Source organism: Opisthocomus hoazin, chromosome 3 (assembly GCF_030867145.1).
Source record: "Opisthocomus hoazin isolate bOpiHoa1 chromosome 3, bOpiHoa1.hap1, whole genome shotgun sequence".
NCBI classification, from domain to species: domain Eukaryota; kingdom Metazoa; phylum Chordata; class Aves; order Opisthocomiformes; family Opisthocomidae; genus Opisthocomus; species Opisthocomus hoazin.
In genome coordinates this window covers 22050616-22077710 of record NC_134416.1, presented here as the reverse complement: position 1 = coordinate 22077710, position 27095 = coordinate 22050616, and the positions used below count along the sequence as shown (strand labels likewise).

The 27095-nt window shown below is 40.1% G+C and overlaps 1 protein-coding gene across 4 annotated transcripts in view; it reads right to left on the bottom strand.

Annotated features, from left to right (window-relative positions):
• Nucleotides 1-5461: 5461 nt before the first annotated feature.
• The window catches only part of RSPO2 (R-spondin 2), a 119344-nt gene continuing 97710 nt past the window's right edge, over nucleotides 5462-27095 (bottom strand). The window contains exon 4 of one of the 4 annotated variants that reach the window (XM_075415685.1): nucleotides 5462-9619. In XM_075415685.1, the coding sequence (XP_075271800.1) occupies nucleotides 9510-9619 (110 nt within the window). In that variant the 3' untranslated portion in view covers nucleotides 5462-9509. The remainder of the gene's footprint in view (nucleotides 9620-27095) is intronic. The other 3 variants (XM_075415684.1, XM_075415687.1, XM_075415683.1) reach the window with 3 other exon arrangements.

Here is a 27095-nt window from a genome sequence, read left to right as displayed (position 1 = left end):
TTGTTGCTGTCCCCCACTGATGAAAAACTGCCTTTGCAATTATTCTTTTTCACGAAGGTCAGAAAAAGTATTTATTCCCCTAGAAGGCAATAGGTTTACCTACACACACTGAATGGGAAGACGTAAGGAAGATCTCATCTACAAGGCTAGCCTTTAAAAATTAAATTGTTTTCTGTGTTCTCATTTACAAAGAAAATGCTTATAGTTTTGAACAACTCTACAGATACAGCTGGTCTTAACATGTGAGATACTAGATGGCCTCCTTTCCTCTTAAGATCTCAGTGTCCTGTGCAAGTGGCATTTTTCAGTTCACAGTATCATATCTGTCTTTATTAGTGTTACTATTGTACAGGTATTAAAGATGTAAGTACAACATACATTTTAGACGTACTTTGCTTTGAAGGTCTGAAGCTGAATAGTATCTAGCCATGGAGAGACTTCAATGGCAAATAACATTTGTGGGCCTGTGCTCCTGGTTACATATGATGTTAACTTCCAAAAAATTTAAGGGTAGGATACTTGCCAGTTTAAGATTATACTGTTCTTCAGCTTGGGCAGAAAATTTTTAGAATATGTTTGGTTTTGTCTTTATCTGTATCTGACCTAATACCAGTACGAATTCTCAAAAAAAAATGGGATGACATTTTAGACATCAGCTAATACTCTGTTTTTACAGATTTGTGCCTCCTCAAAATCATGGTGATTCACTGAAGTCTCTATGGGCCATCTGGGAGCTCACAAACAAGATGAACACAGTGGTATCTGATAGCTTCATGTCAGAAAGATCTACAGTTTCAGCTGCAATATCTAACAAAGCTCCTGCACCTAGATATCTGTCTTGGTTCCACTCTGAAGATTAATGTGACGTAGCAGCATGTTACATGTTAGAATGCTTGTTTCTGGGCTGCTGCATTTTTTAGCCTCCTAAACACAGATAACATTTCCCTCTATTTCAATTTACATGAATATGCACGCCTCTCAGCAAGTATAGCTGAGCAGAAAGGCTCATGATGAAGATCTCTGGCTGTCTGTGGAGAAGACAGCTGAGGACTCCAAAGTGTCTGGCTGCCACAGTCAAGTTAAAGCAGGCTTGTGAGTCAGTCCTCAGCAGTACCATCTCAACCATGCAGACACATTTACGCAGGAATTAAAAATTAGTTACTGGCTGTGCACTGCCCTTCTTTCTGGCCATATGCACACGTAGTGCTTCAGAACAATAAATGCATGCAAAGCTACCACGTATTCCTTTCAGGTAACCAATTTCCCTTGCAAGCGGCTTCACTCACATGTAGTTGGGTTTCTACATCCAACGGATGGCAAAACTGTTGTTAATAGACTAGACTAGGATAAGCAAAGCTCTAATAAGTCAGGATTTTATAAACACCCAGGTGGATTTGCTATTAAGTCTCACTTGGGCACATATTCTTCAGTTCATACAGAAGCAACTGTATGATTTTGAGAGTTTTCAAGCAGTGATTCACTGATCAGGTGCACTTTGCATAGCAGATGTCATGTGGAAATTGTGTGGGTGCCATGTTTAAAACAGTTTGGTCCTGTGTGAGATCTTTTGTCAACAAAACTTTCAATGCAACTCTTCACTGAATGCTCTGTGAAAGTGTTTTGACAAAAGACAGATAGCAAAATTTAGCATAATGATACTTTCATATTAGTGTGAGAGAACTGGAATAGCACATAACCAACAGATCACAGAGTGTACGTGTGGTTGGTGTTGAATATAGCTTCTAAGTGAGAAAGAAATTCATTAAAATTAACACCACCACAGTAGAAGTTAGAATATCTCTCCCTCCAGGTTTCTCCAGACATTTCAATCATCTGCCTGATCAACCCATCCTTTCCTAGTTCCCAGGAAGGCAGAAAGTATACACAGTATTGTTTACACAAAAGATCCCATTGCTGTCGATCAACCTCAGGACTGCTGCACTCTGGATCATGATCTATTCTCAAAATGTTCAAATTATTTATAGAGGACAGGGGTGGCATAAAATTTTCTACAGGAAAGGAAAGTAATTTCTACTTGGCAAATGCAGCACTGAAAATGGGCTACAGTCAGTGAACAATTTTGCTGCTGGAATAATTAAGCAGGTGAAAGCAGGCTGAAGGAAGGTGCTCCCACCAGAAGATTGATGTGGAGAGAATGAATGGCTTGCTCTTTTTAAGACCAACTCAGATGGAGGAAAACACATATTTTAGGAATTATGTTTTATAACCTGCTATATCCCACAGAAGAAATTCTGCTTAGGAATCAAAATTGTCCTCTTCCAGGCTTCAAGTCCTACTCCAGATCTTTAGACGTATACACTGGGTTTGAAGACTGGTCTTGAGCACAGCCTTGGTGATACAATAGTCCACACCACATCTTCATTGTTAGCAAAGGGTCCATCAGCCTTAAATGACCTGTATTTGCTCAAGAAGACTTCATCTATAGTTACATCTGTTAACTAGAAATTTTAATAGGGGAAAGGTAACTTGGGTTTATAAGGTTGTTTGTGGCAGGAAGATCTGTTGTACAGCCGAATTCTCCATCTACTCTGTGCATTCAGCACAGTAACGGTAGCTTTCTGGTTAAAAACACACCAGTAATCTTCAGTGCCAGTACAGCCAAAGACCTCACTTTTCTAAGAAGTAGATTTGGAGGCTTCCCACATAATATATCTGCCTTTTTTTTTTTATATTACACCTCAAAAAAAGTAGCTGACCAGAGAAATCACAAGTATTAATATATATCTCCAGAATGCATGTGCTACCTATTTTCTCGCTCTGAATAACATCTGGATTTTCTTCAGGCTGGCTGGCTGTGTAACTTGGAAATCCATGCCAAAACATCTGTAAGTCAGCTACACATTGCAAAGCATCTGCAGCTTAGAGCTTGTGGGAATTCCTTGAATTATGGAATAGGGAGCACCGCAGAGCAGGAGGGAAGGGGAAAGAAGAGTGGGCAAAAATCCCAAATCCTTGTGCTGCACTGTTTGCATGAAGGAAAAATAATAAGAAAATGAGAATAAGAATGAAGAATGACTGCCTCATTCAGATAATCTGCATTGCAAAGCTGCAACTCACTAATAATCAGAAAAAATACAATTCTGGTCATCTCAGTACAGATTTTTAAAATGCTTTCATTCAGCCTTCATGCACCCTTATCATAACTGTATACAAAATTCAGACTCAAAGTATTTCTTCCACTTCATTCTTACTGTTGTCAATTTCTATGAACTAACAACTTGTCATAAGCTGGAAAATTCTACACGGTTTTAGTTCAAAGTCAAATATACCTTTAGATTGTAAGAACCTTGCACCTTTCCTGCCAAGGACACCAACTGTCTTTATCAACTGCCCCAACAGAACTGATCAGAGACTTTGATTTTGAACGTTCTTATTGAACTGGGATTGAATGGATTTGAATTTACAAATTCATGAAGAATGCCTGATGAAGCAAAAAAAAAAAAAGGGCAGAAAAGTTGTTATCTAAACTGTCTTAGTAGACCAACAAACACTATATGCTTACATATAAAAGCCTAAAAAAAAGGGTCTAATTGGTCAAACCAATAGTTCAATACTCTGCCTCCAATAGTGGCAATGGGCAATCCAGTGTAAGGTGAGCACATGAGCCTTTGTCTGCAGTCCATTCATCTTGTACTCCCTCAGCATCTGCAATCACCGAATCAGGGATGGTTATTATACTTGCCTATACACTTACCTATTCCTGGTTTAGATTATGGCTGTGAGAGGGTAAATTCTTGCCTATTCTCTCATCATCTGTTTATAGACCTTTCATCCACTAATTTCTCTTTAACTCTGTCTGGAGAAAATATCTGATCACAAAATTACTAGGATCAGCCTTAGAGTTTGAATCCACATGTCCTAGACAAGAGAAAAAGCAGACTACAAGACATTTAAGGTAGAAGGGCTGTTCTCTGCTGCTGCCGAAGCCGGGCCACAGGGTAACAAGGAGCTTGAGGCCAAAAGGAGAGTGCCAAACTGTGACAGAGAAATCCAGTGGCTGCACTCCATATCCCTTAGATTTTTTGTGTCCATATCACTAGACAGCAACTAGACTGAAACAATTATGGAGCAAAAATGAGGAGCACTCCTGCAGCTGAGGGCCTTAATTTCTTTACATGGCAACTAATACCTCCAAGCCCACTAAGAAAGAGAAACAAAACATAACCTCTCACCATAGTTTCTGATAAAATGCGGTCTTCAGAGGAAGGAAAAGATAGTTCTTATCTTTCCCATAAAGCCCATAATATCTGACAGGGAAGCTAAAACATAGTTGCAAGCCAAGATATGACATACCCTTTGACACTCTTTGGTCTCTTGAGCTGAATTTCTATTCTGAGAAGTGACTGGGGAAAAACAGATCAGCCTCACTTTCAGTGTTTGTGTGTTTGTGGTCTGTGAACCATTAGTTAGTTTCATTGCTATTGCCCAATTAAAATCAACAAGATTACATGAGTGTGACCGAAGGCACAACTTGAAAACAAGGAGGCTAGGCAGCTCTTTCACAGCACTAAGACCACAGATACACTACCAGACAGTTTAAGAAAGGTTCCATCTTCACTGGGGTTGAGGACATATGATCATTAGACTTAAACACAGCCAGTTTGGATTAAAAAAATATCAGTCGAAGTCTAGAAGAGCTAGACAATGGGCTGAAGGCTGGGCTCACTTAGGATGCCCTTTCTAGTCCTACTTTCCTTATAGCATTTTTCACTCCTGAGAGGAACTGCACTTTATACACTGGCCCGCCTTCCCTCAGAAGTTCTGTAGGTCAGGCTGTTCTAATACTTCCTAAAGCTAATGTCCTTTCCTCTCTCCTGGACAGAGTCTTCTCATTAAAGAAATGATGCCAGGTTCAGCACAGAGATTTCATTAAAGAACTAAACAAAAAGCTGACCGTGGCTTCTGGGTTACACTTTCAGAAGGGTACATTTTGTTCTTGTTGGTCTCGGTCCAAAATAGCATCAGTCTAAAGTTTACTGGAATTTACGCTGGCTCACACCATCGGAAGTGAAAGTGAACCAGTGTCAAGAGACAAGTACACTTTGTTGGTGAAGGGAAAGAGATGCGCAGTTTAAATCTCTCATACCCCCTGGTAAGTGGCAGCATCAGTCATCAGTAGCATCACCCAGTTGAAAAAGCATGTACTAGCACTGGTAGTATCCAGTTAATTTTGTTCTATATTCTATTTCATCAGCATAACAAAGTTGAAGCACTAACTTTGATCTTTATCTGTATGGAAAAGTCTCCTCAATTTAGAGGATTTCAATCAAGATTTTATCAATAATTTTTATTCTAATAAATAAATAATAAAATTAACATGGCATTTCACTGATTTTTGTTTTATTTTTAGCTAACTCAAATGAAAATCTACTTCATTTCTTTTTCTGCTCTGCAGTTTTCTGTGCTATAAACTCATACTGATAAAGGAAGACACATCATATAAGTTCTACAAGTATTCAATTTTGTTTCATAGACATCTTTATGTTAAGCATACAGGTGTAAGAGGAGAATAATTTCCTAATATTGATATACTTAATATGGAAGGTTTGAGTTGCCATAATGTGGAACACAACTTTCCCCTTCCTCCCCACAGAATAAAAAGAAGACACGTAACAATAAATTCTCACTAGCAAGAACAGCTGAGATGTATTAACGACCAGTCATCCACAATACAATAGTTTTAAAATTTCACTTGCTTTTTTGGGGGGATTGGATTTTTTCAATTTAAAGAGACAGATGCTAGGAGGTCAGAATAAGGTAAGGCATACTGAGGATAGAGAGATCCTGAATGCAGAGCAGGGCTATGCAGTTGTGTATTCTGGGACAGGTGAATAAGATACAAAAGAATTCACACTTTCAAAAAATACCTTTTTGCTCATCATCGCGATGTAACACTTTTTTAAACTGATGATTACAGCATAGAAAGTTCTTTATCCTACTAACTTGAATCTCTCCTAGTTTTAAATGAATTTCCAGTAGCTAATAATTAAACTAAGGGAATAAAACCCCTGTGAACACAGAAGCTCCACTGCCCTGAATCTTTCCACTGTATGGCAGCAACAGTTAGATTCAAAAAGAGGTGCCAGCTCTGAAAGTGGAAAAAGGTGACATTTGTACCTGATCAGCTGCTTACCAGAAAAGAAGTAAGACCTTTAGAAGCTTTCTTCTGATCAAATTTAAAGGAAATAATAGGCAGAGTGGGAACAGGATGTTGTCATGATATCCAGCTTTGAAAATCTGATCTTCTTCACTTTACCAAGAAACAGTATCTGTTTGAAGATCCTGAAACCAGTCCTCTCTGAGAGCTGTCCCCAGTTCTCCAGCATCCCAGCAGAAGTATGAAAACCACCACTGTGAAGGTCATCTCTGGAATCCCAAAATGGAGTAGTCTGGGAGTGTTTGGACCTCCTCTGCTCAGCACTCAGGAGGACACCACTGGGGTACTATGCCTGGCTTGGTGTATTCAGTATGACAGAGGAAGGGACTAAGTCCATTGGAGGGTCAGTAAAAGAGTTAGGGAGCTGGAGCACAGAACATTCAACGAGAGGCCAAAGACACTGTGGCTGTTTCACCTGGAGAAAAGGAGGCTAAAGGGAAATCTAGCAGCCGTCTTCAGCTACCTGACCAGGGCTTATAGAGAAGACTGAGCTCAACTCTTCTCAGAAGTACACAGCAACATGACAAGAGGTAATGTACACAAATTGCAACAACAAAAAATCCCTGTGAAGGTGGTCAAACACGGCAACACAGACTTGAGAGGTTGTGAAATCCTCTGCTTCAGGCAAATCTGACACAACTTTGAGGTTAGCCCTGTTTCAAGCAGAGATTAGGACTAGGTGAACTGTCAAGGTCACAGAATCATAGAACATCTCAAGTTGGAAGGGGGCCATAAGAATCATTGAGTCCAACTCCTTATTCCTCAGGACTACCTAAAATTAAACTATATGACTAAGGGCATCATCCAGACGCTCCTTGAACTCTGACAGATTTTGTGCCATGACCACTTCCCTGGGGAACCTGTTCCAGTGAACAACCACTCTCTCAGTGAAGAACCTTTTCCAAATGTCTGAGAAAAATGGTTCTTTCTAGGCCCAGGAGAAGTATGATCCTACAAAAACCCCAGTGTTATTAATACATTGATAAGATCTACCATGCAAAGGCAGGATAAAAACAGGTGTCTAAGACAAAGAAGAAACTACACACGAGGGCACTTGCTACTTAGGTAGGAGTTTCTTGTGTCTACACTCTCCAGGCAACTCTGAATATGAAGGTGACTGGGACAAGAGAAATCTGTGTATATCTTATGTACAGCGCCTTTTCAAACACATTGTAAGTATCAAAAAAATAGCTGTTTGAAAAACCCTCAAATTTTCCACTCCAGTGGGAGAAAATCTGCATGCACACTTTCTCCAATTATTCTAAACGTACACTATTGCAAATTAATACGTTCTTTGAATTAAAAAGGACCAAAAATATTTTACTCAGATGCTTGTGACATCATTTTATTGTATTTTGTAGCATTCTTTCCATGTCATGCCTAATACAATATTTGTAACCACTACTAAAACGTTTGTATGAGGGCATTCACTGCGCTTACAGCCATATTTGATAACCAGTAAGCAAACAGGCAGCTATAGCTCTTATTGTTCTGTTGGGTTTTTTTGAAGTGAGCATTTAATGTCCAAAATAGCAGCTCAGGATCGGAACAATCTTACTGTCCTTAACATTGTTATGTTCTAGGCAAATATGAACATATTCTAAATGAAAGATGGTGAAAAGCTCATGGTTAAGTGGAAGTCCACAAGCGGTTTCATGGAATATTCATATATGCTTAACTACAGCACATTTATATAGCAACACTTGTCCAAGCTAAATATGGGTGTATTTGTGCTTATAGATGCTTTATTTCCCTAGTTTATTCAAACAGCGTATAACCCATAAAACTAAAATGGAGATTTGTGGGATTTTCCTAAAGTATATGTCAAAAAGAGTTTTGTAGGAGTCTGGGGTCTGCTTTACCTTTGCGTTGCTTTGTGTATGTCATATGCATGTTTTAGTCCTAGAACTGGAGTAACTTCTCTAAGTGACAGCATAAATGGCAGTCATTTTAATGTGGTCTTTTTCCAGCAGATATTAAAAAACCTCCTTGAATTCAAGCCCAGTAATGCAAGACTACCAAATTACACATCCTGAGCAGTTTTAACTTCCTACACAGAAAATTCTCTTCATGTCTCAAAAACAACCCCTCAAAACAAACATCAGCTGCAGATCAAGTCTGCTAAACTTCTACAAATAACTGGCAATGCAGGGTTTGCTACACTTTTGAATGACTGAACTTACATAGCTTTTTCTTTCATTTCTCCCCTTTTCAGGTATTTGTTTGTTGTATATGACTGCATCAGGGCAAACAGAAATAAAACATTGTGCATTACATTTGAAAAAAACTACACATACAGTCTTAGATACCAAGAACTTTCCATATAATTTCTCTCCTGACACTCCAAACATCTCCCATCATTGTGCCTCATCTTAAAAAAAAATTACACTTCTTTTTCTGAGACAAAATACACCAGGGCTGAGACAGGAGTACAGAATAGCAGAAAAGACTTGCAGTTTACCAGTCTGGCAAGTACACTTCAGAGCTGACACTCTGTTTTGAGGGTCAGTACTAGGTAGTTTAGCCATCTGAATGTGCTTTACCAATAAGAAAAAAAATCCAGTTTGTAACTATTGAGAAATATGAGAAGGTACTTAAAAGTTAATAAAAAGTAAACATTTACTGGGTTATTTTAATGTATATTACGAGAACCAACAGGACATAACTTTAAACTGTATAATGAATTATACATAAAAATGCGTAGATGTACAGTATATATGTTCATTTATATGTAGACAGAGTAGTATGTACACGTAGGGTCTGATGTGCTTCTGGAACTCTAAGCAGTAATTCCTGTGGTATATTGTCTTCAAGCAGTTTTATTACACAATGTTTCAATGTAGCAGATGCTCAGAACAACGTACATTAACACTAAGTAGGTAAGTCATATCCATTTACTCTTGAAATGTACAAATACAGGAAACAAAGACCATAAATGCAACAGTACCTACAACTCCAAGACTTCTTTTTTTTTAATTTAAATATGCACAAGTCCGCCTAATGGTGATACAAAAGTTTCTTTCCTGCTTTCATTCCGTGTCAACACATTAACCAGGCACTCCGGACGAAATCTTCGATGAACTTCAGCACTACTTCCACTGATTCAACTCAGTGTGCTCCTGACCTTGAAGTCTTCAGGTCAAAAATGAGAGGAAAAATATAAAATAAAAATATATAAATAAAACAAACAAGCTTGTGGGCTTTTATTTCACAACTTCTTTACCACCAATACTGTCAAAGCAGCTGAATCGTAGTGCATCCATAGGCAGGAGCATATAGCAGCTTTTGTGCACTCCGCAAAAAAAAAAATATATTAAAGAAAATCAAGTCTTTACTGGCTTGTTTTATCTGTAGCTAGAAAGATGATGTGCTGCTTCTGAGCCCTTTCCATCAAATTCTTTTTCTTCTTTTTCTTGTCCTTTGTTTTTGTTGGCCTTCTTCCTAAAAAAGGAAAAATGGTACCAGTGAGTCCATTAAGTAAAGAATACAGAAGTGATACTAGACTGCGGTCGAAAAACCCAGTGGCACAGAAATTATTGACAGGAACTGCAAAGGCAATGCTGGCTAATGAGCTTCAATCATCAGTGAAAACAGAAGTTTTCCATGTGGTGCGAGAGGAAGCAGGATCCTTGACTGTCATCATTTGTCCACAGGAACAATTCTGCTGGTATGAGCACCCGTGTCGATGTAGGTCTCACTTTCAGCAGGATAACTCATGCAAGCAATGTTACGCAAATGCCTGGGGCTCCAGGTCAAACAAGTACATAGGCTCCTAACTCACTGAAAGCTGGATACAGCCTTAGACCCTTGCGTAAATTTGCTTGAATGAGTAATCCTGTTTAAGTTAACTCCAGTATATCAGTGATTTCAATGAGAAATTAGGCATTACAGCCCAAGTATTTGGTTGGATGTCATCCTACATGCTTTGGCAGAAACCGTGTCGCTTCTGTGAAGAACTGCTATTATTGCTTATTAGTACACTGTGCCTAATTCTCACAGCCCATTACTGTGCAGAAACAAAAAATTCATTACACAACTTTTATTATTGGAAGATCACTAAAAAATAACCAAAATCAGGAAATCTGGATCAATGCAGGAAAAAAAATTGTCAGACTCCTGGGGTGGGAAAGTTTTTTCCTGTTCAGCTCTACTAATAAATCAGTGCCCTTTAATTATCTCAGCAAAGGTACCATGGACTGAAAGAACGCTAGATATAAAGGCCCTCACTCACCAATGTGTTACCTTTTAAGTATATGCTTAAATCCTATCAAGTCTAGCAGGATTTCAGGAGATGAGTGAATGCTGTCTGGAGTGAGAATAGTCTGCGTTTTCTTGGCAGTATCATACACTGAAATATGTGATCAATGGTAAAAAAATAAGGTTACTAATCTCTAGAGGTGCCAACTTTGTAAACTTTCAGGAGAACTAAATGAACTTATAAAGACAATAAAAGGAAATTCAAGTAGCAGATAACACAAAAATGTGAAAATGCATTTTTCATCTACAATGTCAGTACATTATAAATTGAGAGAAATGTTTGCCAGTCTGGCTTTGTCTAATTTCCATATTGTTTCTTAATTAAAAAGGTCCAAATCAGCATGAAGCATTTTTCTCTGTCTGATAATAACACTGAATAAAGCTGAACCTAAACTTCTCAAAATTTATGATTCATAAAAGTAGGGGATTATATACTTGAGATTACATATTTGTAATATGCTGTCTAGGCTACTATGCTCTAGGAATTATTGGAAGACTTTTATATAACATAGCACAGCACATTAAGGTAATGAGCACATGAGTTTAGTCCATATTAAAATCATCAGGGTCCTTGGAGTTTACTTCTGCTTCTCATTAAATTCTGGGTTTAATGCTACTATGGCATTTTGCCATTTTTAAATCTAGTTAATCCTACACAGTAAAACCTCAGGCCAACCAATCATTAATCAAAGCATCTTGTAAGTTAAAACTCTTTAGTAACACTGTATCTAATGACTAGGCACATGTAATGAGGTCAGAGGGAAGGAATACTCAACAAAAAGTGGCATTACAACAAGATGGTTTCAATCACAGAAATTTCCGTATCAGAATTTTATTATCTGATTCTACTAGTTGGTATATTGTAAGGTAACAGTACTGGGTTGAATGTATAGTTGAACACTGTATTCTATCTTGCACTTTAAATATTCTGATTTTCTTAACCCAAACGTTTGAAGTATTTGTTAAGGAAGAAGTAGATGGAGGGAAACAATTTGAAACCTCGTACCTTCCCACTTTTGAGGGCGAGGGTACCTTGAGGGTAGGAAGGCTCTGCAGAGGGATCCGAATAGGCTGGATTGATGGGCTGAGGTCAATTGTATGAGGTTCAACAAGGCCAAGTGCTGGGTCCTGCACTTGGGTCACAACAACCCCATGCAACGCTACAGGCTTGGGGAGGAGTGGCTGGAAATCTGCCCAGAGGAAAAGGACCTTGGGGTGTTGGTCGACAGTCGGCTGAACATGAGCCAGCAGTGTGCCCAGGTGGCCAAGAAGGCCAGTGGCATCCTGGCTTGTATGGAGGAATAGAGTGGCCAGCAGGACTGGGGAAGGGATCGTGCCGCTGTACTCAGTACTGGTGAGGCCTTACCTCGAGTACTGTGTTCAGTTTTGGGCCCCTCACTACAAGAAGGACATTGAGGTGTTGGAGCATGTCCAGAGAAGGGCAACGAGGCTGGTGAGGGCTCTAGAGAACAAGTCTTATGAGAAGCGGCTGAGGAAACTAGGGTTGTTTAGTGTGGAGAAGAGGAGGCTGAGGCGAGACCTTATGTCTCTCTACAGTGACTTCAAAGGTGGTTATAGTGAGGCAGGTGTTGGTCGCTTCTCCCAAGTAACTAGTGATAGGATGAGAGTCAATGACCTCAAGCTGCATCAAGGGAGGTTTCGACTGGATATTAGGAAAAATTTCTTTACTAAAAGAGTGGTCAGGCATTGGAACAGGCTGCCCAGGGAAGTGGTGGAGTCCCCATCCCTGGAGATGTTAAAAAAATGTTTAGATATGGCATTTCAGGACAAGGTTTAGTAGGCATGGTGTTGTTGGGTTGACAGTTGGACGTGATGATCTTAGTGGTCTTTTCCAATGTGATGATTCTGTGATTCTATGTTTCTATGAAATGAGTGACAACACTGCTCGTCAGAAGACCAGCAGAATCAATTAGAGCTTTAGTGGAATTTTGCTATCCTGTTTGCTCTGTGATCCTACTTTCTCAGGTTTTTCACTGTACAGACCTATTAGCAAAAGAAATATAAACTCCAGTCAGTGACACATCTAGTCTTCTCTCTGATCTCCTCCAGACAACTAGAGTAAATGTTTACTGTAAGTTTAAGGAAGATTCTATTCTTTTTTTATCTGAAAAGCACAGATAAAATGTCACGTAATCCACTTGGTATCTATTTGTCTAAGCCTCACAAAATAAGGTTGCAACACATGCACCAAATCAAATTGCCAGCACGCTCCCCATATGACAACCTTAAAATAGAAATAAACTGGACTAGATTTCAGTGATTTGGCATGTCATTGTGCAACAAACACTCTTACCATGTTTCTGCTGCTCTGCAGCAATCTTCCCAAACCTGCTTTTGTCCCACGGCACACCGAACGCAAACTACCTTCTTTTATGTGCGCCATGGAGTAACAACCCATGCCCAGGCAATGCCACGGAGCCATTAGTACCTGATAACTTGTTCTTCTGTTAGTGAGCTCTTTGGCTGCTCACTGTATTTCCAAGCACTCTGTTGTACAGAATAAGTTTCATTATTTTCAGGACCATATTAAACCGCACAGAGAAATTGCCGAGAAGGCTGGTGAGGCTAACACATTCCCAAATTCCAACTGTTGTTTTCACCAGAAAAATGAATATAAAAGGTATTTCTTGGCTAACCATCGATTCCCATATTGCTAATAGAATGCAACAGAGATTAGAGATTAGCAAGAAAAAAGTGACTATAAAGACTAGAGAGTTCAAACAAAGCATGCTGCTGAAGTCCCCATGCGTGAGAACTTTTATTAAATTCAGATTATTAAATTCAGAAGCACAGTGAAGAGAAGTAACTTCTGAATATCTTGCTACAGATGTCTTTTGAAGAACATGATGTTTATGACACAGAAAGTCGATATTCAAAGAGGATCCAGGAGCAGAACTCTCCCAGCTCCCCAGCTGGAAGGTAGTGGGATGAGGACAGCTGATGGAGGAGGCACTCCCCCAGGGCCGGGATGGGAGCAGGTCCCTCCACTCTGTGCCCTGGGTCGGATGTGGAGAACCTCATCCGCAGGGAGCCTTGTGTGGCCTCCCCGACACTTTGCCTTGCTCCCTGCTCCTGAGAGCAAGCGCCCTGAATGCGAGCCCTGAACACAAGCCCTGAACACAAGCCCCTCTCTCCATAGGAAGCAGCTGGGCTCTGCTGCACTTGGCTTTGCTGGGGCAGTTGAAGTTCGTGGATTTTGGCAGTGGTGGGTTATAGTGCAAAACTTGCTGTTGCATGCAGAAGGCAATTCCCGGCTGAGGCAAACAAGGAGGGAGACCCAAAGGACTCTGCCTCTCTAGAGGGGTTTTACACTCCACTGTGCAGATTCCCAGCCCTTAGAGGGAGCAGGATGGACAAAAAAGCCATGGACATCCTTGCTCAGCAAAAAGCTTTCAGCATGGGCCACACAGGCTAGGAGAGCAAGCCACCCTTCTGCTGAGAACAACAAAGTTATTTGTAAAAACTGCTGAAAACTGCTGTGTGAAAACAGGGCTTTTTGTTAGAAAGGGAGCAGCTCCTACGTGTCCCAGGAGGCACTGGGGTCTCACACCAGGCTCCACCACAGCCATGGTGTTTCCTCCCCTTCTGGCTCCAAATGTCCAGTATAAGGTTACAGCATTACTAGTAACAGGTTATAATATTACTGCACAAGACAGAAAGTGACAATATCTGAGACATTAAGCCTGATCCACCTAGCCTATAAATCCCTCCTGACCAGAAAGAGCACCCAAGAGAGCAACTCCTCCAGTGCAGCCGCCTGGGATCCGCAGCCAGCGCCACTTTTTAAGCGACATTGCATCCTTCCTAGTGATAAGGCATCTGCTTGTCATCTGACAGAGCCATGCACCTTGCTTCTCCTTTCCCAGCTGCAGGCCTCCACACCAGGTCTCATCTTCAATCTTTATTTTACGACTGCAGACAATCCATCTCTGAAAGCCGTTGGTGTTAACAGCAATCGGAGAAAATACGAATAGTTCAAAGAGCAGGATATCTGAATGTGGGCTGTTCAGGTTACTGCATTCGTATTTTCATTTTGATTGCCTTTTCCCGTGCATACTAACAAGTTAACGAACTTTTCCTTCAAAAGCATTTTTTACTTTCTGACTGTCAAGAAAGGGGTACTGGCTTCTTATCATCAGACAGGTCTGAACATAATTTATAGAGATTTATTAATACTCCATAGACTTGTGTGCATAGACTGAAATTTATAGGGCCTAGGAAATATCTGAAACTTAGCTGGATTTACTGTTCAATTATTTAGCCAATAAAACACTTAAAAGCTTATTTATCATTCTGTATGTCATATTTCTGCACAGGTTATTTTACTGGCATAGTCATTCATTCAAACCTTTTACAGCATTGTTGTAAAATTCTGTTTCACTGTTTGCTTTATAAATTACCAATGAGTAACTCCTCATTTCCTACTAAGTAATTTATCCCAATGGCTGGTATCTTTACAGTGTTTTTCACTGAACTTTTGTTTGGACCACTTGCTTGTGGTAGGCAGATGGGTAGCTAATATGCTGTGCAATGAAATATTATTGTTAGCTAACAATGTACCACAGCTTCTGATAGTATGATAAAATATAAGGTACAGTAACATATAGGTAATAAAATTCCAATACGAATTCTTGAAAAAATATTATTTATGCTAATAAACACAGCAGTTGTCCATATACCAGAGAGTAACAGCTACAAAAATAATTATTTAACTTGGCTCTTCCTGACTTATTTTTCTTCCTTTTCTGTTGTGTTTGTACCATTGTATCAGTGCTGCTCCTACAGCTGCTGCATGCTGCTGTATTAGAGACTTGTGCTCAGTCCCCTGGTTTGTCTCCTAGCCTCAGCTGAAAGGTGTTTGGAAATACTGTATGCTCCTTCTGGATGGACTCTCATGGTCAATTCGAGCTACATATTACCTGGTTCAGAAGGAGCTTTCATTACCTTCTGTGATCTGCAAAGGCAGCTTTCTCCAGAGTTTGGACGGCAGATTCCTAACACTCAGGGCTCTCCTGATTCTCCAGAACTAAAATGTAGCAGATGTATTCACAGGGACTCCCAGCCGTGTTGCTCAAGACCCTTGGCTGAGACAGCATCAATTCAGTATCCGAATTGTCCTTCATCTGCTGTATAAATACTGCTGTATGTACTGCTCTTCTAACAAAACTCACCCATTGCTAGTTTCAGCAGACGGAGAAAACACAGAGAAAACAGCCACATGAGGGCAGCAAGGATTTAAATTTAAAATATTTAATAAAAAAAAAGCAACTGCTAACTGCAGCTTTATTCCATAGCGTAATTCCTTCACAAATTTTTGGCATTGTCACATACAAATTACTTCAGAGATATCAGAATGTTTAATACTTCTTTCTTTCTTTAAAATATTTTTCTCTTCTATTGATGATTACTGAATAATAGGACTTAGAAGTGTTTGCCTGCTTCTCTTTCCTGGATTTTCCTATGCAGAACTTTCACTGCTAGTGGCAAAGGCACAGTGGTGTCCTGAGATATAACAGCAGACCTTACTAAATACACCTTTTAACATTTTCTTCCCTTTCATTTGTCATTTTAGGAGCTGAATGTTGCACACTTGTACATCATTCTCATCTGGCTGCAGTTCTATCATAGACCCCGTGTGTGGCAGCATCTCATCCACATGGTAAGCTCGAAAAGTAATTACACTCAAGTCATATCACCAAAGGATGGCAGACACCAGGGAACTAATGACAGCAGTAGAAAGATGATAGAGATACTCGATGGTCAGATCAACTCACAAGAAAGACGGCAGATGTGAGCTTCTGGAGGAGCCCTTTCTGGCAGGACAACTTCTGTCCTGCTGCACAGACCCACAGATGCCTCATCATTTACTCCTCATTTGCACCACACATCAAACTACACAGAAACAGTGACGGCAAAAATCCAACAACCAAGCAAAGGATTCAGTCCAGAAATTATGCTCCAGAGGTGATTTATTTCCTAGGACTTTCGGGCAAGTTAAAAATTTTGGATTCTGAAACTGCCAGATAAATGCACAATGTGTTAAAAAATCTTATAAACACACAGTCAAGGAAGGAAAAAATTCCCCGCTGCTACAATGTCAACCTCTTTCTAAAGCATGATTTACAAATCAGTGCTGACAAGTGGCCCACAGGAAGAGTATGCTAAGAGCTTTGCTAACATATCAAACTGCATGCCACGAGCATCTCTATCAATGTCACCTACTACAGAATTCATGACAGCTCTCCTAAGGTAGTTTGCGGGTGTTTTTTTAACAGCATGAAGTTTAGGCTGAAATTGGCTATGCTCAGTGGATGCTAGAGGAGGAACATGACTTGGAGGAAATCAGCCACAGTAAAACAGGCTTTTCGGACAGGCTGCGAAAGACATTGGGAATTGGATGGTGACACTGGAAAAGAAGACGGTTGAGGAGATGCAACAGCAAGGGTCAAGTGTCAGAAACCAGTTCCTCATTTTCCTTGGTCAATTTCTAATGTCATTTGAAGAAGTCTGTGAATACACATTTGCCTCTGAAAACAACAGAAAGGATGGTACAATCACACAGAGTACATCAGCTGCCCACATCACCATTTTGAATCCTAAAATACCAGAATTTCTAAAGGTGGATTAATTAAAATTTGCAAAGCACTGAAATATAGCAACAATGGGCATCACAGAAATATTATGAATTATTTCATCCTTCTTTCTTCATTTGCAAGAGTTGAATAGTGTTGAGGAAATCAGACCTTTGAACAATTACTGAATATGCTACTGAGATGGAAGCTAATTTAAAAGAATTAAAGAGTAACTCCTCAACCAAAAGTGATAGCAAATTATCCCAAATTTCTGTATCTCAATCCCACTAGCTTTTTTCTTTTGACACTCTCACTAAGAAATGAAAGTTCTTATTATTTAGGGCAAGAATAAGAAACGTGAAATACTCTTTTACCTCCTAAAGTACAATTCTACTTTTCATCCATCCTGAAGAAAAACTAAGTAAAACTAAAATCTGATGTTCTTTCTTTCTGGACAATATTGAGTATCATCAGATATTGTCATTTGCTTAAGAAATACCGATTCCTCCACAAAGAATGGAATTTACTTGTCACAGTCTGTTGAGAGTTAGTGGATTTTTTCCTCGACTTTAGGGCAAATTCACTGGGAAAAGAGTCAGCTTGCATCGCTGAAACGCTATGCATTTCCCACGGTGCAGTTTTCCAAGTGTACAGTAGATGGCAGTGAGACATTAACTGAAAACACGCTTCCACTTCCATCGTTTCAAAGAATATTAATTTTTCTTTGGAGAAAGACCCATTTACTCTGCCTAGAACATAAGCCAACTGATTCTATTTATTAAATAATATAAAAATCACAGTTAGGGCTTCACACATACCGACTCAAAGAAGAATGTAAAAGAAAGTACACTGAGGAAAGAGGAAAACTAGCAAACTCAAGGCGGTATGAAAACCCTTAGAACACTCTGATAGAAGACTTATGTTTAACTGAATGGTAAAACTCTTTAAATGTTGAGTCCCATCTTCCATTCAGCACAGTTATGTGAAAACAAGTGGATCTCCAATGCAGCCAACATGTTTATCTAACGTAGATTTAGCTCGTGGTAGGAACATCAGCTGCATGCAGGGTAGTCGGTATTCTTATCTTAGTCAACACCACATCAGATCTGATGCTTTGAAAGCAGATGCAAGCAAAATGTTTCCAGTGAAAGGTTTGGCTTTGTTTGTTTTCCTTCCTTTCACAGTGTGATACAAAGTAAATTTCAAAATAACAAGAATATATTTATACACAGTCAAGAGTATGCATACACATGTAAATATACTTTAACTCAATAGGCAACAATTATAGCTAAGAACCAACTGATTTTTTAAATTCTCTAGGTTTGATTGGATCTGACTTCAAAATCCCTCTGTCCAGTATTTCAAAACAGATTCTTTATTTTTCTTCCATTTCCCCTTTTTCTAGCCAATTTAATTAATTTTATATTTATCTTATCATATAGGGAATAGAAAAAAATTCTATTGAGACAACATTAACTTGTGGCACCTGCAAGGTTTAATTTCATACTATAAATTGTGTTTTGTTCAATTACAGGTTTCTTACAGAGTGAGAGATAATACTGGAAAGTTAATATTTTTTTAGAGATTTTTTTCTTCTGTGAAATACTATTCAGTTGTGAAGGGTTTGTCTTTTTTAATTTCCTTCAGGGATTCTGGTCAAGAACTGCAGAACAATTTTGTTCCCAGGCTTTTTTCTTTTTTCTTTTTTTTAAACTGAAAGAGCTCAAAAAATAGTTTTAATTATCACTTCTGCCTCTCCTGTCATGCACAGGTAATCCTGTTGAAGTTCAGTAAGAAAAGAGGCTAAATCGAACACGTGGCGATGGAGTAAAGTACTATCCAGCAGGAAGAATCTTACTGAATAACAACTGAAGACCTATCAGTGAAGATTAATGTATCATTTGTAATAATATGATGTAAAATTATTACCTCGGTCTGCTCATCAGGAGTGATGTACCAGATTAACCTCTGCACCTGCACTGACTGCTGATATTCACAGAATCATAGAATAGCTTGGGTTGGAAGAGACCTTTAAAGGTCATCTAGTCCAACCCCAACCAAATATTCATTTGGTTTATACTCAAGAAGGTGCTGAAACAGAAGATATTCATACTGCCCACCTAAATTTGTGTTAGTGTTAGAGAATATCCCCAAATGCTGTACCTCAGTTGTCTGCCATGTTTCGACCCAGGGCAGCCAGCACTCGCTCCTGGCCTTCCCAGGCAGATGGCACAGGCCAGGGCTGCTCCTGCCGGCATGTCCCTGGCTTGGGAGCCCTCGGCAGAGCAGTACGGACGTGGACAGACATGTGCCGCTCCATGCAGTGCCAGACAACACCCCAGCACCTTTAATTAACTCCTACAGAAACAGTCTCTATCTTTGAGCTGTCGCCAGTCGGGATTTAAAGGATACCCTGAGTTACATGGCTTTAACCCTCAATGTATTACAGCAGCTTTCTCGCGGGCTTACACAGAGGCGCTTTCCCAAGACTGCCTACAAGGACCTGGAGCTCACTAAGCGTGCCAGGCTGATTTATGCTGTACCCAGCTAATTCCACATCATATTGCTGCAGAGGTTTATTCACTCTCAGAAGGTGGAGAAAGGACACTTTTCAACCTAAATCTTATTTGTTTCCCAATAGTCACACACCAGTTTTTTATAGATATTAAAAATAGTACTGCATAGCCATTTATTAAAAAAATGGATACATAGAGTATCCAATACGGCACTTTGGCTTGCTAAAGCTTGTGTTTGTGTACTGGTATCATCAAACTACCATCACAACTTCAGAAAAACCTTTATGGCCAATGGCAGGTTTTTGTAAGTCTGTTATTTATATGTAGTCTACACTACAATGACGTTAGGGACATAAAATCACGCAGTTGGGTTCTGTTAACTATGATCTGGATCAGCTTTCAAAGCTCTGCTATTATCTTTGCAAAAGGAGTGCATGAGGAGCTCTGTGAGGAAGGAAAAAGGCATCAGGATGACGGTCCCTCCATGACATGATCATGCTGTGCCTGAGCCCCGTCCACTGCCTCCGTGGGAAGTGGCAGCTCAGCTCTCCCAGGATGTTGATGCTATTTTTTTTCCACTGCAAACACGCCATGGAGAGAGCTGTGGAAAGGAACAGCTGGGGTAGAAGGTGAATTTCAGCACTCCCGTGAAAAATATGGTTCCCTCCCTACCCCAGAACTCCTATTGAAACAGCTACACAACTACTGTCCGTTCATCAGCACATACACCATGTGTAACTTCTTTGGTTTTAAAGGAGACTTATTCAGACTAAAACATCAGACACCAACTGTTTCATGCTGCCTGATAGACTTGGCCTGAAACGGGAAAGAAAGAGAAGTTGTATTGGTGTTACTTCTATTTTATTTCATGAAGAAGTACCACTAACCCTATTTCCATTTTGCACCACACCCCTAGAGCTTTTCCCCTGGCTCCTAGCCTGGCCATGTTTCTACAGACAGACAGTGTCTGTCTGTGGAGGCCATCTTGAGCTCTGGACCATGAAACTGTAAAAACATCCATCATGAATTTAAAATTACTGAATGAATTTTCTTCAAACGAACTCCTGGACTTTTTCCTGAGTTGAGCAATGTTTGGTTCAACTGTCTGCAGAATTCTTGCCGCAGGAAAAACTTTGCACCCCCATCCCTGCAAAAAACCCCACAGAAGCAGCTCTTTAAATGTTCGCATATTGCTGTGAAGTGTTAACCAAATTTTTTAACCAACTGGCACTTGAGGCTTGAACATGAGCTGGCTGAGGACAGGAGGAAAAATCAGTAAATCATCATCAAGGACCTAAGATGAATTTGGCTTGAAAGTATTTCTTCTTGTCTTTCTCCAAAGTAATGCATAAACAGACCATGAGACCACCTAACTTCCACACACACACAGAAAGGCATTAAATTGGTGTATACTGCTCACAAATTTCTAGTTCCCTGGAAAAAAATTTTGCTCGAGGTATCATGAGTCTTTAATATTGTGATAGTTAATGGGTTTCAGTGAATGGGTTCTACAATATTTAGTATCTTTTTTGGGTATTGAAGATATTGATTTATTGATAGGCATTTTTTTCCTTTTTTTAATGTTAATCAGAATAGAATGTAAAACAGCCATAAGCAGAAAATTCAATCTGATATGCTTGGAGATTTTCACAGTGAGAGAGTCACATCTGAAGGAACTAAATGAGGTGGTTTCAAAGTTTTCGTTATTTACAATGGCAATTCACTTAGACACAAACCATTTATGCTGTACTGTCTTTAAATTACGCTCTACAACTTTTCCAAATAAATTCAAATCTGCATGTAATAGCAGCCTTAGATATAATGTGTCCCATATTAAATTTTACTGCAGATGCACATGGGAGCATAGTAAGGACAAACCACACACCTTACAACCTGTGATTTCTCAAAGTTTATTATTAGACTTTATTACTTAAAGTGTCTTGTTTGCCTTGAAGTCTGCTGAACCAGGTCTTATCTGTAGTTCACTGCATCAAGATTATCTCAAACCTGCATACCTTTTCAAAGTCTGTAGAGTAAATAATAAATACCTAGATAGGAAAATTAGATAATGCGTGTCTCTCTAAAAATGCTTATGCTTTATATTAATATAATTGAAAACATGCTTTATTCCTTATAACTTATGATGATGCACTGATTGCAGGTGAGAAGTTGGGGTCAAGAAAACCCGTAGTGAGTTCTCTTTCATAAACATGAGAAATTGAACATTGTTCTCATATGCTGTTGAAGCTAATAACTCAGACAAATGCATTCAGTCTAGATCTGAAGATAAGAGGACATGGAAAGTCCATCACTTTCTCTGGTAATTGTCCCAGCAGTTAATCATTCCACCACCAGAAATATCTGTCCAATTCCTAACTTAAATTTTAATATCCAGCTATTATTTCTCATTATGCATTTCTCTCTTTAATCAGACTTTTCTCTCTATGCTTTGTAGATAAATCTCTCTTCATCATCTCTCTGTGAAGTTAAACATATGGCAGTCTTTGTGCACCTTTCTTTAAAGCATATTTTGTAGCCCTCAAATAAAATCTGTGACTCTCATCTGCACTTTGTTCATTTTTCCAATATCTTCTATAAAATATGGGTCTCCAACTGGTTGTTACACTTCTGCTCATATGTAGGATAAAATTAAGTTATGCAGTCAAGGACCGCATTTGAAATTTTTGTCTCAACATTGTAGTGGACTCATGTTAAGATTTCTTCTCAGGAACACAGGTTTTAGGTATCATTCCTCATCCTGCAGGTATGCATTCCTAGTTCTAGAATTCTTTGATCCTCTAGCATAACATCCATTTAACTAAATGAAAATTAATTGTGGTTGAATGGGACCACTTCACAAAGCAGCCTGGATTTTCCTTTAGGTCCGCTCTAGAAGTTGGCTTACCGTTACTCTCAGATTTTATTTTTTTTAATTTTTATATACTTGACTGAAACAAATAGCAATGCTTACAGAACCATATTAAGGCCATCATCACTTTTTCCTGGACATTCAGCCAGCACTTGCTTTATTTCGTGGTAAAGATAAGAAAACTTTATAGCTCTATAAAAGTCCCAAGTTTCAACATATTTGGGTATGGTAGTTATTCCTGCACACGACTTCTGTGATGCTTCTGTTAGCTACATTTCTACAGCTGCAAATATTAATCCAAAAAGGAACTCAACTGACTTTGCAGAGGCTTTCCATGTATGAATGTACAGGCCTGGCCCTCACACAAAGAAATTTTACTTTGAAAGGAATTCTGTTTGGATAAACTTATTTGTTGATGGTATAACAAAACCAAAAAAAAAACCCCAGCCTGGGCTGGACTTTATCGTATGCTTCTAACAAATTTCACATCAAAAGCTGCAACAAGCAAGTAACAAATTGTGATTTATCAGGGCAGTGCCATAGAGCCTAGACTTGTTACTCACCTTCATTGTAAAAGCTTAAATCTAGGAAGAGCTGTGAGAAGCCTGAACAGAGTGTACTTACAGAACGAAACCAGTATTACTGTGGTTATGGGCAATGTCCCTTTTCTGGATCCAGTTGGTGCAGTCGAGGACTTATTTGCCCTGGCTGTTCCTCAGTACCCACCATCCAGCGATCACCAGCCACAGCTTTGCAGGCAGAAGAGGCTGTATTAACAACTGGTCCTCCACCAAAGCACAAAATGGTGGCTGCAGAAAGGCTGGGGCTGTCTGCCTTGGTGCCCCTGCACAGGGCTGGACAAGGAGCACACGTGGGTCCCGTCCCCTGTCACGGCCAGGAGGTAGCCAGGAGCACCTCCGGCAGGGCAGCGCCGGCTGCGGGTATAGCAGCTGTGCAGAACTGAACAAAGGCTTATCTGAAAATTATTTTACTAAACTGAAGCAAGCCCTTGACAATAAATTTATCCACGTGAGCTGTTTTACATGCTTAAAAGACTGAATACTAAGTACATCTTTCACCTCTAAGTCCATCAGTGTTTAAACACGTTGTATTTAAAACCATGTGTTTCTTCTATTTGGCACTGTCCTGAACAAAAACAACAACAGAAATACTTATTCCCCCTTCCAGAGGTAAGAGACATGGATTTGCTCGGGGAAAGAAAGGTCTGCAGCATCTGTGTTCTGCCAGCCTGTTGCTGCAGATGCTCTCAGCACCACGGGGGGCCGTCTTCCCCCCTCGGGACCACAGCAGCTGGACACAGCCTTGGCATGACATGATATAAGCAGCAGTACAACGTGGTGTCTAATAATACATGTGGGGTGGACAAATTAGGTTCTTTTCTCATTCTGATATACATCTGCAAGAAAGATAGCAAGAACTATAACTCCACCATCAGTTTTAACAGCCAGTCTAAGCTAAATTGAAAACTAAAGGTCTTTCCTGCCTAAAATGTTTTAAAGTATATATTGACTGATAAAGAAAAATGCATGGGTGCTTTCTTAAGAAGAAACGGAAAAAGAATATATGAAATAAACACAGCATGTAGCTTAAAGGCTACTTGCCATAAAAGGCTTTTCCTGACTGGAAGTTACAGATGTACTTGAAAAACAGATGTACATCAAAGACTGCTGATTAGAAGCACAGAGAGAAGTAATTATCAGGCTTTTTCTTTTTCAAAAAAGAAATTCTTTATTCTAATACCAATAAAATCTTAGTACGTACAGAATGATTCTGTGGGTTTAATTAACCATATGAAAAATATAAATGTAAATGCTATTCCTGCTCCACATCATCACATTCTTATGGCTACTTTGGGTGGGCTTCTGATGGATATGAGATGTCGGCTTCATTATTTTGTGACAGTATTAGCTTCAAGACATTGCATATCTGAAATTGTTCAAGATCTATTTATTTTTTACTTAGAAGTGCATGATAACAATAATTCTTTGTGGGCCAGAGGTATTTCCACCAGTATATATTAAGGCTGGCAGTCATAGAGAGCCCATCCTGCAGTACAGTACACTGGGTACAGAAGCACAAACCACAATCCTTGCTAGACTGGTGGCTAGCTGAGAGGGCTACATCTTCTGAATAAAATAAAAAGAGCCAGAGCACAGGTTTGAATGTTGTCCTGAAACGCTAGCAGGTTTCCTGGCACATTTCTGGCTTGTGCCAGCTACAACTTCTCCCAAGAATGGTACATTCCTGTCTGTACATTCTTTGCAGAAAATAAAGAAATGAGGAGAGAAACATTTACCTGAACCCTTTAGACTTCACTAATTTCAAATTAGCAGCTGTTTTTGAAGCTGAATAATTTTTATAGTTCTGATTTTAGATGCATACGTGACAAGACCCTGGACTGGAATACATAGACCCTGGGGACTAGGGCACCAAAGTGGCTCCCACTGTAAGAGAAGATCAGGTTTGGGGCCACCTGAGGAAACTGAACATACATAAGTCTACGGGACTTGATGAGATGCATTCCAAAGTCCTCAGGGAATTGGCTGATGTTGTTGCCAAGCCAGTCTCCATGGTATTTAAAAGGTCATGGCAGTCAGGTGAAGTCCCTGGTGACTGGAAGAAGAGAAATATTGCGTGTATTTTTTAAAAAGGGTAGAAAGGAGGACCCTTGGAACTACCAACCTGTCAGCCTCAGCTCTGTGCATGGGAATGTCATGGAACGGATCCTCCTGGAAGCTATGCTAGGGCACATGGAGGATAGGAAGGTGATGAGAGAGAGCCAGCATGGCTTCACCAAGGGCAATTCCTGCCTGACCAAACTAGTGGCCTTCTATGAGGGAGTGACTGCATCAGTGGACAAGGGAAGGGCTACAGCTGTCATCTATCTGGACTTCTTCAAGGCTTTTGACGTGGTCCCTCACAATATCCTTCTCTCTAAATTGGAAAGATACGGATTTGATGGGTGGACTATATGGTGGATAAGGAATTGGTTGGATGGTCACATCCAGAAGGTGCTTGTCAATGGCTCATTGTCCAGATGGAGATCAGTGACAAGTGGTGTCCCTCAGGGATCTATACTGGGACCGGTGCTGTTTAATATTTTCATCAATGACATAACGGGATCAAGTGCACCCTCAGCAAGTCTGCAGATGACACCAAGCTGAGTGGTGTGGTTGACATGCCTGAGGGAAGGGATGACATCCAGAGGGACCTGGACACCATCTAAAAGGACTGGGACAAGCTCGAGAAGTGGGCCTGCGTGAACCTCATGAGGTTCAACAAGGCCAAGTGCAGGGTCTTGCACCTTGGTCGGGGCAACCCTGACTATCAATACAGGCTGGGGGATGAAGCAATTGAGGAGCAGTCCCGAGGATAAGGACTTGGGGGTACTGGTGGATGAAAAGATGGACATGAGCCAACAATGTGCACTCGCAGCCCAGAAGGTCAACCATATCTTGGGCTGCATCAAAAGCAGCACGGCCAGCAGGTTGAGGGAGGGGATTCTGCACCTCTACTCTGCTCTGGTGAGAGCCCACCTGGAGCCCTGCATCCAGCTCTGGAGCCCTCAGCACAGGAAAGGCATGGAGCTGTTGGAGCGGGTCCAGAGGAGGGCCACAAAAATGATCAGATGGATGGAACACCTCTCCTACGAGGAAAGGCTGAGAGAGCTGGGGTTGTTCAGCCTCAAGAAGAGAAGGCCTTGGGGGCACCTTATTGTGACCTTTCAGTACTTAAAGGAGGCATACAAGAAAGATGAGGACAGTTATTTTAGCAGGGCCTGCTGCAGTAGGACAAAGGGTAATGGTTTTAAGCTAAAAGAGGGTAGATTTAGACTAGATATAAGGAAAATATTTTTTATAGTGAGGGTGGTGAAACACTGGGACAGGTTGCCCAGATTGGTGGTAGATGTCCCCTCCCTGGAAATATTCAAGGTCAGGCTGGACAGGGCTCTGAGCAACCAGATCTAGTGGTAGATGTCCCTGCTCATTGCAAGGTGGTTGGAGCAGATGACCGTTAAAGGTTCCTTCCAACCCAAACTATTCTATGATTCTAAAAACCAGACATGCAAGGGTGTAACATTGCCTATGTACTCAGGCTAGGCTGACAGTGTTTTCAATGCTGGGAGGAAGTGTTTATTTGAACCAAGCCCAGCTAAGTGATTATCAGCTTCTCACATTGAAGTATAGTTGAGCTCTACTGTATGCTAATTATTTCATCATGTTTGAAAATACTCATTTTTTTGGCCAGTGCTTCCATCACAATCCTTTCCACGTGTTGATTTAAACTGTCCTGTAAGATTAATAGTGGGTGACAACTGGATCATTCAGGATGTGACATACTTGTCAAATTAGTTACAAGTATCCACTCGACTGTTTATTTTCTCTGCTGAGACAATTAATCCACTATTATAGCCACTATCCTTCTCTCTAACTCTGACTGGAAGGTAACGTTTTCTTCTTGCCATTTGCTGACTTCAGGAGATGTCTTTCAAAATCCTGTTTGCATTTATTCTCCTTCCAGTTATGCTTAACATCTTTCAGTTTCCTTCTGTGTAACCAAATAATTACTTACTGCCTAATGCTACTCTGCTGTTCTTCTTTCAGCTTCTTTCCATAACGGCTTCAAACATGTGATTTCTGTTGTTGTTAGTTTCTGTGTAA